Source organism: Sinocyclocheilus grahami, unplaced genomic scaffold (assembly GCF_001515645.1).
Source record: "Sinocyclocheilus grahami isolate Dianchi unplaced genomic scaffold, SAMN03320097.WGS_v1.1 scaffold852.1, whole genome shotgun sequence".
Taxonomy (NCBI): Eukaryota; Metazoa; Chordata; class Actinopteri; order Cypriniformes; family Cyprinidae; genus Sinocyclocheilus; species Sinocyclocheilus grahami.
The window spans coordinates 398806-415349 of record NW_015506031.1 but is presented as its reverse complement, the minus strand read 5'-3'; the positions used below and the strand labels follow the sequence as shown (position 1 = coordinate 415349).

Genomic DNA, 16544 nt, shown 5'->3' with positions numbered 1-16544 from the left:
TTTCTGTTATTAGCCTACTTGAAGTGATATGTTTTGCTATAAATAAATCATCTAAGACTGACCTATGAAAACAGCATACACAATAATATGAAGTGCTTAACACAAAGACAAGACTGGGGTGCAGTAATCTACCTCAGATCAACTATTCATGCTCAGCTATGATTTGCATTAGGGAACACAAGGTGTCCAAAAGATGTAAAAGGAAAACATACTAATATTAGCAGAAAATATAAATATCATTGATGCATTAAGATCTTTCTCACCTTTTCTCCTATGCGTAGAGATTCACACGTGAAAAATAACTAATGTAACTTCTAATCAGTGCTATTTTAGTAGATTTACATGTACATTATTATATTATTTATTAATATTTTGAGTTCGATTTTATTTTTATATTTTCAGTTTTCATACGTTTCATGTTTGTCATGTTTTTACTATTTCTAGCTTTAATTCATTTTATTTCAGATTTAGTTTTAGTCATTTAATACTTCCAATTAAACTTCAAACGTTATTTCAGTTAGTTGCCAACTAATCTTTTTAATCTTTTAATGAGATTTTTGTTTGTTTTAAATCTAATTTTTATATTTCATTTTATTTCAGCTTTATTTCAATGACCAAAAACTACTTTTTAATAGTTTATTAAGTAATGTGCTTATATTTTCTGCATCACAATATGTCAACTCAATCACCCAAAGAAAAAATAAAATAGCTACTCACTTAAATAAGGGATATGCAAAATGGTTTTGTCAACACAATAATAGACAATTCAACACATAGGGCTGGAAATCAACTTGAAACGATCCTGTAATAATTAATTCATAATCAAATATTTGATCATGGTAGAGTAACAGACTGTCAGAAAGTAAATGAGCTGGGTCTATCTCATGTGTTCTTATAGTTACATTTAATGTAAATGTGGTTTTGATAAGTACTTTCACTTTAAAATGTATGCTTATGAATTTGTTAGTATATAGTTTAGGACTTTAAAATGTTTATTTATGTTTTATGACCATTTTGAGAAATAACAACGAAATTGTAGTGTCAGTGTTGCTATTTCATGTCAAACTGCATGGTGGCGCTGAAAGCTGGTCACTCATGAACTCTTATGGCACAGTCGAGGAAGAAGGTTCCAGTGGATTTGACATAAGCGTGACTGGGGCTGGAGACTAAGACTAAGTCTTAAGTCTAAGTCTTGAGACTAAGAGCAGCGGTATCCTCTAGTACTGCAGCCAAAGACGTCGGATGTACAATGTCCCGGCAGTCTCCAGCCGACTCTGAACGGCCAGGAAATACAGTCTTGGTGTGTTTGGTAACAAACATCACCTAAAAAGGCAGAAAATGAGTGATGTTGACAGGTTATGCACTGTAATGCTGATTGTAGTTGGCCTCTATAGTCTCACATATACAGTCCTGCTTGTGCAGGAATGCATGCTAGATCTCATCTGTCTTACTACTGTAATACCACACTTTTGGACATCTGTCGTGTTGATATTTTGTGGGGTTTAAAATGAAATGTCTATGTGGTGTTTAGCCTAAGTGCTCTAATAATAATAATAATATGTTTATGTGTATATGTAGGGTCCCACAAGAATTGACTACATCCCCACAGAGGAGGAGAGGAGAGTGTTCAGGGAGTGCAACCAGGAAAGCTTCTGGTACAGATGTGAGTGGAAATCCAGTGCTTTTAATCATTATTATGCTGGTTTATGTGGTTTTATTGATATCATAAGTGAATTATGCTTCTGTCTTTACGTACATACAGCTTTTCCTATATCTGTCATCAGCATGGGCTTCACTCAGTTCCTTATCTCTAGAGGTGGGTTTATATTTCATGCATAGGATAACATGTGATGTTAGATTGTGATATGCTAATGTCAACTATTAGTTATGTACTGATATGATATTCTACTTTTTTGCTCATTTAAGGTTTTTTTGTTAAAGTTGAAATTAATACTTTTAATTACCAAGGGTGCATTAAAGTGATCAGAAATGAAATAAAAAAAGGGACCAAATAAATGCTGTTCTTTGGAACATCCTATTCAACAAATATCATGAAAAAAATATTTTCACAAAAACATTCTACAGCACAAATGCTGTTTCTTGAGCATTAAATCAGTATATTATACTGATTTCTGAAGAATCATGTGACACTGACGGCAAAGTTAAAATACAATAACAGTTATTTTAAATTGTGATGATATATTTCACAATATTACTGTTATTCTAAATAACTGATCAAATAAATGCAGCCTTAGTGAACATAAGGAGAAGGGTGTTCCTGCATAACCGGAGGCTGCAGTTTCAGGACCGCATTTCTAGGACCCTGATGGTTTAGTTTGTAGTAATGTTTGTACATGTTGTTAAAGATTGAATCTCAGGAACATTTGTTTTTTTTTTCAATTGTGATTTTTGATTTATAAATGCATCAGATGTTAATTACAAAGTGTGTAATACCTGCTTTGAGTTAAAAATTGTAAATTTAAATTAATTTACACTTAAAATATAAATGAAAAATGTATTTCAGTCTTTAAACAACTGAAAAAGTGGAGTACCTTAAGTCTTAGTTTCTTGAAATATACTGTATATTGATTAGCCCCCTTAAGTTTAACTAGCTCATTATCAGGTATAATAAAGATGGAGTCGAATGAAATCAGCATTTGCAGTCACTAAATTACAGCCAGATATTTAAAAGTTTGTAGAAGGTAGGCAAGACACAAGACTCAAGAATGATTCAAGAATGCATACACTGTAAAAAAAAATTCCTTAAAATTTACGGTAAAAAACTGGCAGCTGTGGTTACCAGAATTTTACCGTAAAAAATACAGTAGCAATGTTTTAGGTTTTACGGTTTTAACTTAAATTTACAGTTAAATACCGTAATTTCATTAACTGATGTAATGTTATTATACCAACCTATTGAAGTACTGAAATCTGTTTTGTATCTTTGTAATACACTGATAACCACCAAATGCAGGTGGTGATGAGAAAGTCACATGATGAACCAAAGCCCATCACAAGCAGCTTTTAAATAATAACATATATAGAAGGTGCACAGTTCACAGGTGCCATTCACACAAACGCTAAACACCATCATGGTAACACACATGAAACTGAAATAATGCAATAAACATTCATTTAACAACATTAGGTGTAACACACAAACCTAATATACAAAACTGAGAAGAAAAAACTGAGAAGAAACAGTTATTTCAACAAAAAACATCAAATTTGAAATGTAACGCAGGGAATTCTGGGAATGTCAATTTACGGTTATTCACTGTAAATTATACAGTATTTTTCACTTCCAAAAACGGTATACTACCGTAAAATTTATATCCAATACATGTAATGTCCAATACAGTTTTTCACCGTATATAGTAGGGGAATTTACCGTTAACCATTTAACAGGTTTTTACTGTAGCATTTTTACAGTCTTTTACCGTTAAATTCACGGCCATTTTTTACAGTGTATTTATATACTGTATATACTCATTTTTGCAAAAACACAGAATACAACGTCATAAAAAATAGACCCCCTTTTCCATCAGTTGCTGCATGGACAGAAAGGCTGTAGCTTCAAATCCTGAGAGAGATTAAAAAAAATTTTTAAAAAAAGAGAGAGAGGGAGAGAGAATTAAATAAGAAACATTTGCTTTAACATGTTTAACTCTGTAATATATATTTCTGATTGAACACGTATACAATGTTGGGGTTGAAGAGAGAGAGAGAACCAAACAGAATAATCATGTTACTGACATCTAACTCTAAACTCCAAATTGAAGTATATAAGAGCAAAACCCACCAACTGAAGGTTCTCTCTTCTTTCCTCAATTGTTTGTCAATCCGGTAACACTTTCAATGAAGCCTGTATTTATAATACTTTATAAGGGTTTTCTTAAGGCATTATAATTAATGCATAAAGCATTATAAAAAAGCTTAATAATATGTTGTATCATCTCATAAATAATCATAACATTTATAATACATTATAATACTTATGCATTTGTGGTTATAACTTTTAAGAGTATGATTACATATAACACACAATGAATACCATAATAAATCCACTTCATTTATAATGGATTTTCTTGACATTGTTTATTTAAGATCTGGACAGTATCTTACTACATCTTGTGAGTGCTTAGGAGTGGTTGAGTGTTGTTTTGAATGTTTCCTGTGAGGTTATTATTAATTTCGCTGTGAGCTAGTTTAAGATCAATTGTAATACTTTCACCATTTTATTTTGATGGTCCCCTTTAGTCTATTGACTATAAGCAACTTTGCAACTACACGTCAACTAACTCTTATTATAGTATTAGTAGGCTTAGTTAGGGTTGGTAGAATAAGTTGATGTACTTGCAAAGTTGCTTATAGCGAGTAGAATATATGTTGGGGAACCATCAAAAAAAAGTGTTAGCAGATATTTAGCATACAGTCTACTAATACTCTAATGACTGCTAGTTGACATGTAGTCGCAGAGTTACTTATCAACAGTTGTCTAAAGGCTACCATCAAAATAATCAAACTGATATTACAATAAAAAATAGTTCAAAGCAAATGTGTACACATTCATCTGATCTGATAGCAGATCTTATGGCTCTTTGAGAAAAAGTATTATTATTTATAAGTGGTCTTTAAGTGGTCTTTAAGTACAGTGAAGTTACTTCACTTAAAGCAGACAAAGAGCACTTAATAATAATAATAAGACCACATTAAAGCATTTCGGAATGTTTTCATGAAGACTTTGTATTTGTTATTTTACAGTAAAAACACAAATAAGATGTACTAAGTTATTGTGCAGATCTTAAACAATGGCAAGATATGAGACCTATAACACATTATAACTATGAGAAATATAATCCATTGTAACTTAAGTGGATGCAATGTGTTCATTGTGTGTTATAAACCATCATACACTTAACCACAAATAAATATTATAATACATTAAAACTGTTCTTACCATTATTTATAAGATGATGTTTGATAGATTGAATATTAAATATACGCATGTGTTAAATATGTGTTAGCTGCTGGTGTTTTTGGGTACCTCGGAGGGAAGATGTCATACATGAAGACATGCCAGGAGAAATTTAAGAGCTTGGAGAGTTCAGCACTGAGACAGAGACAGCGCCACCAACCACCAGTGTGAGCCACAACATGCACAGACATGCCACCTATATTTAAAAGGGTGGCGTGCGATTTATGTGCTACTAGCATCACCAAATTCTCAAAGGATTCCTAAACACTCCTACTATATTCTTTCTGTCTTCTGTGGAACATAAAAGAAGATATTTTGGGAAATTGAGATTTTTTTTCCCCCCCAAACAATGGTCTATTGGTCTATAGTTGATTTTAACGTATTTCAGGTTTACCCATAAGCACCCGGAACTGAGTGATCCAAACAAAGCCGACTCTGAGCCGGCCTTTCAACTTGATGATCAGAGGAATCAGTCCTTCTCCTATTCGAGTGATTTCACTTACATGTCCTCAGCAACTCACTCTGACACCCAAATTACAGGTAGGTTAAAGTGTCTCCATCTGTTTGCATTAAAAACTGCCGGAGAGGGCAGCACGATAATGGTGAAACTGATAATCACAATTATTTTGCTCAAAAATGATCATGATTTAAAGGGATAGTTCACCCGAAAATGAAAATTCTGTCATTAATTACTCACCCTTGTGTTGTTCGAAACCCGTAAGACCTTCGTTCATCTTCGGAACACGATTTAAGATATTTTTGATGAAATCTAAGGGCTCTCTGACCCTCCCATAGACAGCAAGGTAACTACCACGATCAAGGTCCAGAAAAGTACAAAGATGATCGACAAAGTAGTTTGTGTGACATCAGTGGTTCAACTGTAAAGTTATGAAGCTACGAGAATACTTTTTTTGCGCAAAGAAAACAAAAATAATCATTTTATTCCACATTTTCGTCTCTACTGTGTCACTTGTGGACACGCGTTCACGACAGTATCATGACGCGAGAGCGTGTGGTGGCGCCGGACCCAGATCCAGCGTGATGTTGGTTTGTTTTACCTCTTCTAGTTTTCTAATTTACCATATTTAACAAAAATATTAATGCACTATCTAATCTAATCTTTACTGTATTTGTCCCCCAAGAGGGAAATTTGTTTTGGGCAATACAGGTAAAACTGCACAACAAAGTACCAACATCAATAATAACAATAACACAGTTGTGTCCCCTGAAACAGAGTTTAACAGCCTTGTAGCCAAAGGAACAAAAGAGTTTTTATAACGGTTATATCTAGACTTTGGAATACGAAAACGTCGACCAGATGGAAGTAATTCAAATTCTTGCTGACTATCTATTATAAACTGGTAAAACCCTAAGAAGCTTCTCTCAGAAGCTGCCAGTGAAATTCCTAATATTAATTCTAAACTAATATTAATTACTAAATTAAAAAACATTTTCCACCATTAAAGCAGCGAACAGACTTTGTAGCACAGAGCCACAATCCCAAACAATATGGTTCGGGATTCATGTTTGGTTTTATAACCCTCCTATCTCCAATCTCATTTCTTAGAATATTAAAAGAGTAGTTCAGTAGAGCCAATTTACATTGAGGAGGATGTACAGAAGAAACACATTCTGTACGAGGAGCTGCGGAGTAAGAACAGGGAACACTATGAAGTTACGACTCCGAAACCAGAGACACTGTTGAAGCCTTCGGCCGAGACCAACCCAGCCAAGAGAGGTGAGATATGACAATAACCAGCGTCCGAAACTAAAAAACCCAAATGTACATGGAGAAATAAAAAGTTACTACTTTTGACATAAGTGTCAGATTGAGACACAGGTCAAGTACACTAAATAAATACTTAACTGAGATCTGTCAATTGAATTTGTTTGATACTGTATTATGCCACAGCCAAAGCCAAGAAACAATGGAGTAGGTTTTCCTTCAAAAGTTTGGGGTTGGTAAGATTTCTTATGCTGACCAATTATTTAATCGTAAATGCACAAAAAAGAGACAATATTGTTAAATATTATTACAATTTAATATAACTTCATACACTTTTAAAAATGTAATTTATTCCTGTGAATATTCAGCAGTAAATACTCCAGTCTTCAGTGTCACATGATCCTTCAGAAATCATTCTGATAGGCTGTTTTGGTGCTCATGAAACATTTCTTACAATCAGTGTTGAAACCAGTTAATATTTTTGTGGAAACAGTAATACATTTTTATTCAGGATGATATAAACGATGAATAGAAAGTTCAAAAGAACAGCATTTATTTGAACTAGACATCTTTTGTATCATTATAAATGGTTTTACAGTTAATTTTGATAAATTATTTGATCAAATTAATTATTTCAAATCTATACTGACCCTAAAGTTTTTTTCTGTATTAAGTAAGAGTAGTGTTTTGTACATATACTAGTACAAATGTTTTATATACATATATATTCCTTTTTTTGTGTGTGTCTGAGAGATTGGCTTTGTACATATTTAATTGAGGTTAAGACACAGTTTTTGTTTTAAAATCGTGTACAGCTTAATACAATAATAATAGCAGCAAGATTTTTTTAATTTGTAAGGATGCACTTAGGCTTTTACATTCCCTGAAGACAATTCTAATGGTGCTTTCCCACTCAAAAACTGGTCCCAGAGTTCCCTTAGTATTGTGGTCCAGTTGCTATTGTACTTTGAGCATTTGTAGCACACCATGAAGTTGATTATCGTTTATAACATAAGTCCCTGATCCCCCCCCCCCCCCCCCCCCCCCCCCAACTCATTTCATCAGCACAATTGCATGAATTATTAAGGTCAGCAGGACATTTGATTCAGGGACGAGTTACATGTCATTGTTTAATTTATGAGATTCATAAACCCCTTATCTGAAGTATGAGCAATTATTAGCAGATACAGTTTTAAGACAGACTAAAACACAATAACTGTAATTAATTCAATATTAAACTCTTTGAATTCAAACAGACTTCACAATATAGGCTTATATTCAGCATTAAATGGAAAAATGAAACAAAAATCAAGTTGGGCATATTTTATTTCTGTACACACATTGTACATAAATACGCTGGAATTATTTTTGAAAAATAAAGACGATGTCCCTGGGATTTGGGATGACATCAGACGAGAGATAGGAAATTGTAATTTCAGTAATAATATTGGTAATCGCACACACATACACACTTCATCAATTTTAAGTTTTAAGATCTAATAACCAATTGTTTTAGTATTGGGACATAACCGTTTTATTAACCTACAACTGGATACCTTTACACAAATATAGCTCACTGCGAGAAAATGTCTGCATAGGACTCCTGATCCAGGATTGAAACAATGATGAAAAAACAAAAATTAAGTGAAAAATATTAAATAAAAAAAAGCATTTCCACCCTGGAGAAACGCAGATATTTCGGGGTTCATAAAAAAAAAATAATAATAAAAATAAAATTTTCACCACCAATAAATTGTTCAAATTAATTAACTTTTTCAGTGACCCAACAAACCTATAAATGTTTTGTCTCTCACTTGTAAACAAAATTACAAACAAAATATCTCGGGGACAGACAGAAATACCCACACACACACACACAAATCAAGAGACAAATATTTACTGCTCGTCTTTTTAAACTGAGCAAGTAAACAAGGATAAAAAAAAACTAAAAAAAAAAAAAACCCGCAAACAAATCTAATCTGTGCTGCATCACTACCCATAGGTGCACCTGGACCGCATCCATTAATTTATTTAAAAAATAAATAAAATAAAAAAAGTGCTGTAAATTATCTCAGAAAATACCGTCCCGCTTTTTGCCTAAAATAACAAATAATAAAAATGAATTGCAAAGTCTATGGATATTTCAAAGTAGAAAGGTAAAGCTTGTTTTTCAGTTTTTTTGTTTGTTTGTTTTTTAATTAAAACTTTTTGTTATTTGATCTGCAGAACTTACAATATTACACCATGTGATTAAAAATTACACCACATCCCAAACCCATATATTTCTTTTGTAGATGAGTTTCTATGCCCCCGATATTTGTGTGTTTTTATAAACTGAGAGGTCAGTTTAACTCATTTCCCCCGGTAATTGACAGCATACCGCAAATGCTTTCGATAAAGCTAAACTTCTATTAAACCAGGAACATCCCTTGAAGTGACTCTGAACAAACTCACCCTCTTGCTCAGACAGATGACCGGCCACAGACTAAAGCCCAGGGTACAGCAACAGCACAGACAGCCGCACAGCAGCCAGCGCACATTCACCGGGAGAGCCTTCCTCAGACAGCTGTTCACACGGTTTATGCTGGCTTTGAACTCCTCTGGTGCGACCTGTAAATCAACAAATAAAGCAAGAACCCATGTCAGACCTCAGGATTACGTGGGACACTTGCCAAATTGTAAAATATACACTTGACAATCAGTTACTATTGAAAAGTGCAACTGTGCAAGTGAACATTCTGCTAAACTTCTGATTTGGTGCCCCACAAAAATGTTGGGCTAAACAATTGTTTTAAGCATTATATAATGTAACAGTGGTACACCATTCCTTTTCATTTCTGAATACCAGTAACAACAGACTTTGAGGCTTTTCATTTCTTCTCACTGAGATTACTAATATATAATTCTGCATGTAATATTATTTCCTTGAGAAAAACCCGCTGAAAAGACACTTACCTTTCCTGTAAGGGCTGAGGGAAACTCAGACGGGTCAGTGACTTCAACTAGACTCAAAAGTCCTGTCAGAGTCTAGATGCTGCGTGGCACAGTCAGTGTTTGATTGTCTGTGTATATGGATGATCATTTTTGAGAAGGAGAGATGGGGAACTATGTATTGTGCATTGACCGTGTCCATTTGGCTCTCAGCTAACTGAAAATCCATAGGAATCGTTCCTAACATCCATATTTTTAATTAATACAGTAAGAGTTTAATTCTACAGTTGCCACTTCCTCAAGCCATTCTTCACTGATCAGTTCCACAGTGATGGTTGTTGTCGGCAAAAGAACGTCACTTAGTTAGTACGCAGACTGTGTGATTTAGTTAAGGTATAGCAGACGTTCCAGTTAGGACTTTCCGTGGCCTCCTCGCAGGCTCTGTGTAGCCATGTGACAGTAAAGGTCACCGTGTGTATTCATGCACTCGCAAAACCAGAACGGCACAGACGTGTGCCTCAGTCTGTGCGTATGTGTGTATGTGGGTTGTAAACAGTGCTTTCTCGGTGAGGAGTGCTGTGAGTGGCGCTCGGACGTGAGGTGAGTCGCTTGCTCAGAGTGTGGAGGGAAAAGGGACGAGGCCACATGATAAAACCAAGACAGTACCGGAGAAAGGCACCTCAGGAAGACCACGCCGGAGGGACGAGCTCTGGCCCGCCACTGCTAATCCGGCCTGAAGATGGGAATCTTGGGTAGAAACTCTATCAGGATGACCTATAAATAGGACAGAGAGACATGAGGAATGTGAAGTTAACACATTTCACTAGTTATTTTATTCGAAACGGTCACTGTGCAATTAGATTTGGGTGTGTTCGTTGTTGGCTTACATATTCCATCATGTTGTTGGTTTCACACTTCCTTTTGCTGAGCCTCCAATGCAAACATAGCTAAATGAACAGAGGGCACGTAGTAAAATTAGCACCAGACAGGAAAATACAAACAAGCAAGAAACCTTAAGCATACCTTGTGATACAATCGGTTGTTTTCCCACTCCAGTAACTTTTCTATGGATCTGCGTGTCTATAGGTGAAAAGAGACATATTATTCAGCATTCGAAAGGTATAATAACAACTTTAAAAGATCTTGTTTAAGTCCTATACTGTACATTACTCTTCAAACGTTTGAAGTCTCTTATGCTCACCAAGGCTGCATTTATTTGATTATAAAATTTACAATTTAAAATAACAGCTTTCTATTTAAAAAAATATAATTTACTCCTGTGATGGCAAAACTGAATTTCTAGCAGCCATTACTACATTTCAGTGTCACAATTTAAAAAAAAAATCATTCTAATTCACTGATTTGTTGCTCAAGAAACAAACAGTTGTGCAGCTTAATATTTTTTTAATGTTTAAAGTTCAAACCATCAGCATTTTTTAAAATAAATAAATCTTTTGTAACAATATACATGATCAATTTAATGTATCCTTGTTGAATAAAGCATTAATTTATTTAAAAAATAAATAAAATAAAAAAAGTGCTGTAAATTATCTCAGAAAATACCGTCCCGCTTTTTGCCTAAAATAACAAATAATAAAAATGAATTGCAAAGTCTATGGATATTTCAAAGTAGAAAGGTAAAGCTTGTTTTTCAGTTTTTTTGTTTGTTTGTTTTTTAATTAAAACTTTGTTATTTGATCTGCAGAACTTACAATATTACACCATGTGATTAAAAATTACACCACATCCCAAACCCATATATTTCTTTTGTAGATGAGTTTCTATGCACCCGATATTTGTGTGTTTTTATAAACTGAGAGGTCAGTTTAACTCATTTCCCCCGGTAATTGACAGCATACCGCAAATGCTTTCGATAAAGCTAAACTTCTATTAAACCAGGAACATCCCTTGAAGTGACTCTGAACAAACTCACCCTCTTGCTCAGACAGATGACCGGCCACAGACTAAAGCCCAGGGTACAGCAACAGCACAGACAGCCGCACAGCAGCCAGCGCACATTCACCGGGAGAGCCTTCCTCAGACAGCTGTTCACACGGTTTATGCTGGCTTTGAACTCCTCTGGTGCGACCTGTAAATCAACAAATAAAGCAAGAACCCATGTCAGACCTCAGGATTACGTGGGACACTTGCCAAATTGTAAAATATACACTTGACAATCAGTTACTATTGAAAAGTGCAACTGTGCAAGTGAACATTCTGCTAAACTTCTGATTTGGTGCCCCACAAAAATGTTGGGCTAAACAATTGTTTTAAGCATTATATAATGTAACAGTGGTACACCATTCCTTTTCATTTCTGAATACCAGTAACAACAGACTTTGAGGCTTTTCATTTCTTCTCACTGAGATTACTAATATATAATTCTGTGTGTAATATGATTTCCTTGAGAAAAACCCGCTGAAAAGACACTTACCTTTCCTGTAAGGGCTGAGGGAAACTCAGACTCAAATTTATTGCTCAGTCCAAACCTGCAGGAAAGAAAAAAAAATTAAAGTTTTGCGATATCAATTTCTCAAACTTCAACAAAGGCACAAGATTTACTGTACAAGTCGTGGTCAGAATTATTGGCACCCTTGGTAAATATGATCAAAGAACGCTGTGAAAATAAATGCATTGTTAATCATTTTGATCTTTTATTTAAAAAAAATTCACAAATATCTAACCTTTCATTGAACTAAAACGACTGAAAATGGGGGGAAATCTCATTATGAAATAAATGTTTTTCTCAAATACACGTTGGACAAAATTATTGGCACCCCTAGAAAACAAAGGCCAAATTCCCTTAATCATCCATCACAATGAGAAAAACCATAGAATATATTTCTGATGTGCAGCAAAAGATAATTGAGCTTCACAAATTAGAAAGTGACTTTAAGAAAAGAGCTAGAGCAGTGAAAATTCCCATTCCCACCATCAGGGCAATAATTAAGAATTTTCCAATCAACAGAAAATGTTACAAATCTGCCTGGAAGAGGATATATATCGTCCTAATCGTCCTAATGCACGGTGAGGAGGAGAGTTTGAGTGGCTGAAGACTCTCCAAGGACCACAGCTGGAGAATTGCAGAAAACAGTTGAGTCTCGGGGTCAGAAAACAGCACCTACACCACATGTTGTTTGGGAGGGTTTCAAGAAAAAAAAGAATCAAAAGAAAATGCTCTCATCCAAAAACAATCCCCAGCATATTCTGTTGTCAGACACGACTGGAACTTCAAATGGGACTGGCTTCTATGGTCAGATGTAACTAAAAAAATTTGCTTTTTAGCAACAAACACTCAAGATGGGTTTGGTGCACACAGGGATAAAAAGTACCCCATGTGTACAATGAAATATACTGCTGTATTTTTAATGTTGTGGGCCTATATTTCTGCTGGAGGTCCTGGACATCTTGTTTAGACACATGGCATCTTTGATTCTATCAAATACCAACAGATAAAAAAACCAAGAAATGACTGACTCTATTAGAAATCTTATAATGGGCCATGTGTGGATCTTCCAACCGGACAATAATCCAAAAACAAACCTTAAAAACAACACAAAAATGGGTCACTGGGCACAAAACCAAGCTTCTGCTATGGCCATTCCAGTTCCCTGACCTGAACCCTATAGAAAATGAGTGTGGTGAACTGAAGAGGAGAGAAGCACCATCATGGAGCTGGGAATCTGAAGAGTCTGGAGAGATTCTGGATGAAGGAATTGTCTCTAACTTCATCAGGCATTATAGGAGAAAACTCAAGAGCTGTTATTATGCCAAATGGAGGTTTCAAAAAGCATTGAATAAAAGGGTGCCGTTAATTGTGTCCAATGTGTATAAGAGAAAAACATCTGTGTCATAATATTTCCTCCATTTTAAATTCTTATTCTCCAATGAAAGGTTAGATTTATGTGAATTTTTATTAGGGATGCACCGATATGAAAATTTTGCCCGATACCGATAACCGATTATTCTTTATTTTTGACAGCCGATAACCGATATGTTGGCCGATAAATCTATATCCAAATTGTTATATACTTTTTGAGAGCCTGATTACAAAAAAGGTCTCATCATTAAAAGCCACATCCCAAACACTTCAACATAAGCAGCCTAGTTTGAATGTTATTTTTTTTTTGCGCTGAGCTAAAGACGATCACCGGTAAACTGAAGTGCTCTTTTTGCACTTTTGCACTCTTTTTGTGTGAACACACTGTTCATTTTTTATACTAGACCAAGGGTTTTCATCCTGGGCATGTCCGTTGAAAGGTTTAGAGAAAAACAGTGTAAAAAATTTAAAAAATAAATAATACAATTATATCAAATAATTAAAATAAATGAAAATTATATTTCAAAAAATAAATCAAAACAAGTAAATAAATGACTAAAGATGTATTAATTTTTCACAGTATAGATTGGGTCTTTAAAAATGAGTTTTTTCACTCTTGTGATATTCCCATATATTTTAATAACTTTAACAAAAAAAGTTAAAAAAATTAATAAGATTTGACAACCTCAGTCACCATATCCTTTCATAGTATGGAAAAACGATGTAAACGATGACTGAAGGCTGTGAGAAAGAAAGTCACACAGGTTTGTAACAATTAGAGGGTGATCACAAATGACCACAGGACTTTAGTTTTTGAGTGGACTGTGCCTTTAAATGTGCAATATATATTTGTATGCGCATCCGAACATTTCAAATGCTTTCTAGGCTGTTAAACTAGGTTTTCAGACTAGTCTTAAGCTGCTGTAGTGATACTTAGCGTGTCTCTAATGAGTGCCGTGCTCCTAATGGCTTTGGTTTGCTCACTGGTGATTGATAATCTATAAAAACGAACAGATCCAGAGCTGCCGGGTGTCTTACACAGTGACGTGTCCGGATCCGCGCACTGCCACCGGGTCCGGAGCATATTTGAGCAGCTGCTCCTCCGCGGCCCTGTCCTCGTCCTCTTCTTCTTCCTCCTCGTCCTCGTAAATCTCGTCAAAGTCCTCCATCATCTCCCCCCGCCTCGGCCTCTATGCTTCCCGAAAGAAGCGCCGAGAAAGACCGTGTTTCGCACACGTTACGCAAATATTTGCAGTAACGCGGATCGCACAGCCAAAAGAAACGACGGTCCCGAAATCCGGATCAAAATATCAACATCCGCCGAAAATCTCGTGCGGGTTGATCTCGGGATACATCGCGAGAGTATTTAAATAACATTCAGACTGTTTGGGGTTCTTTCAATTGATCGGTGTGCGACCTGCATTCTTTATAACTAGTCAAATCAAGCGCTTTTTGACATACTCCTCCCTCAGCACGTTGAAAGAATAAAAGTTAATACAAGAGTTAGAATCATAATTCAAAACATGTTTCCCTATTAGTTTGCGTTTGCTATTTTACGAGGTACATTAAAACATTTGATTATATAGAGTATAAATATAAAATAATCTACCAAGCTTTTTATTTAAATGATATTAATACAATTTTATTAAACAAATAAAGAGCAGAATAAATATTGGCCATTGTATCCTAGTTTCCAAATATTTGCATTTTTTTATATTTAATATATAACTAGCCGAAGAATTAAGACTTTTATTTAGCAAGATTTTTTTCTTTCTTTGAAAATGATAACGGTTTCTTGAGCACCAAATCAGCATATTAGAGTGATTTCTGAAGGATCATGTGACACTGAAGACTGGAGTAATGATGCTGGAAATTCAGCTTTGCAATCACAGGAATAAGTTTGCGTTTGCTATTTTACGAGGTACATTAAAACATTTGATTATATAGAGTATAAATATAAAATAATCTACCAAGCTTTTTATTTAAATGATATTAATACAATTTTATTAAACAAATAAAGAGCAGAATAAATATTGGCCATTGTATCCTAGTTTCCAAATATTTGCATTTTTTTATATTTAATATATAACTAGCCGAAGAATTAAGACTTTTATTTAGCAAGATTTTTTTCTTTCTTTGAAAATGATAACGGTTTCTTGAGCACCAAATCAGCATATTAGAGTGATTTCTGAAGGATCATGTGACACTGAAGACTGGAGGAATGATGCTGGAAATTCAGCTTTGACATCACAGGAATCATTTACATATTAAAAGAGAAAACTGTTATTTTAAGTTGCAGTAATACTTCACAATATTTCTGTTTTTACTTTATTTTTGATCAAATAAATGCAGCTTTGGTGAGCATAAGAGACTTCTTGCAAAAACATTAGAACAATCGGTGTACATATATTGTTCACAATATGTAAAAAAAGGCTAATACAGAATATATGAAAGACAACAAACATTACCAAATGCTCTTTTTTTAATCCAACAAATCAACATCTACATGGTACAACTGCACTGGAATAAACAACAAAACAAAAAAAGGGAAACATGAAAACAAAAGGAAGGTAAACTGGATTATAGTTTCATTTAGCATGATTTGGTTGACAACCAGCTCTCTGATGACAAGAAGGAAGGAGAGCAGAGAAGAGAGACAGGAGTTACTCCATGGCCTCCTGGTTCTCCTGGTCAGCAGAACGCTCCTCGCTGGGCTCCTTGCCCTCTTTGCTCCTCTTGGACTTCTTGTGCTTATGGCGCCGGTGACTGTCACCCTCCTCGCTGTCATGTCTCCGTCTGCTACTGCTGTAATAGAAACAGAACAAACAGGTTCTTAAAGAGAACAGAGAACTTCAGATTGTGTATGCATGTGTGTGTTTGCGCGCATGACAGAAATTAACTTTCCTATTACGGGGCCATACTTACCTCTTTAAACTGATTTCCAAAGGCATTTTTATTTTTATAAGGACTTTTTTGTAACCTTATTAAATGTATGAGTCATTACATTGCAATTACAATTGCATAAATAATAAGATTAATGTTTTAAATATAACAAGTTTCATATAGAAGTGTGAAATTATTTTTTTTTT

The 16544-nt window shown here is 34.7% G+C and overlaps 3 protein-coding genes across 3 annotated transcripts in view; 1 reads left to right on the top strand and 2 right to left on the bottom strand.

Annotated features, from left to right (window-relative positions):
• The first annotated feature begins 1249 nt into the window (after positions 1-1249).
• On the top strand, positions 1250-6727 carry LOC107562965 (OCIA domain-containing protein 1). The gene is made up of 6 exons (XM_016247724.1): positions 1250-1294; positions 1579-1663; positions 1763-1816; positions 5028-5145; positions 5367-5522; positions 6562-6727. Exons 1-6 carry the CDS (start codon positions 1250-1252, stop codon positions 6725-6727), a joined length of 624 nt encoding a protein of 207 aa, XP_016103210.1.
• A 2968-nt stretch (positions 6728-9695) lies between these two features.
• On the bottom strand, positions 9696-14786 carry chic2 (cysteine-rich hydrophobic domain 2). The gene is made up of 6 exons (XM_016247753.1): positions 14494-14786; positions 12070-12124; positions 11569-11724; positions 10659-10715; positions 10523-10582; positions 9696-10409 (listed from the first exon to the last, which is right to left on the bottom strand). Exons 1-6 carry the CDS (start codon positions 14625-14627, stop codon positions 10359-10361), a joined length of 513 nt encoding a protein of 170 aa, XP_016103239.1. The 5' UTR covers positions 14628-14786; the 3' UTR covers positions 9696-10358.
• Positions 14787-15919: 1133 nt separating this feature from the next.
• fip1l1b (FIP1 like 1b (S. cerevisiae)) overlaps positions 15920-16544 on the bottom strand; it is a 10725-nt gene continuing 10100 nt past the window's right edge. The window contains exon 14 of the mRNA XM_016247723.1: positions 15920-16260. Within this exon, the coding sequence (XP_016103209.1) occupies positions 16119-16260 (142 nt within the window). The 3' untranslated portion in view covers positions 15920-16118. The remainder of the gene's footprint in view (positions 16261-16544) is intronic.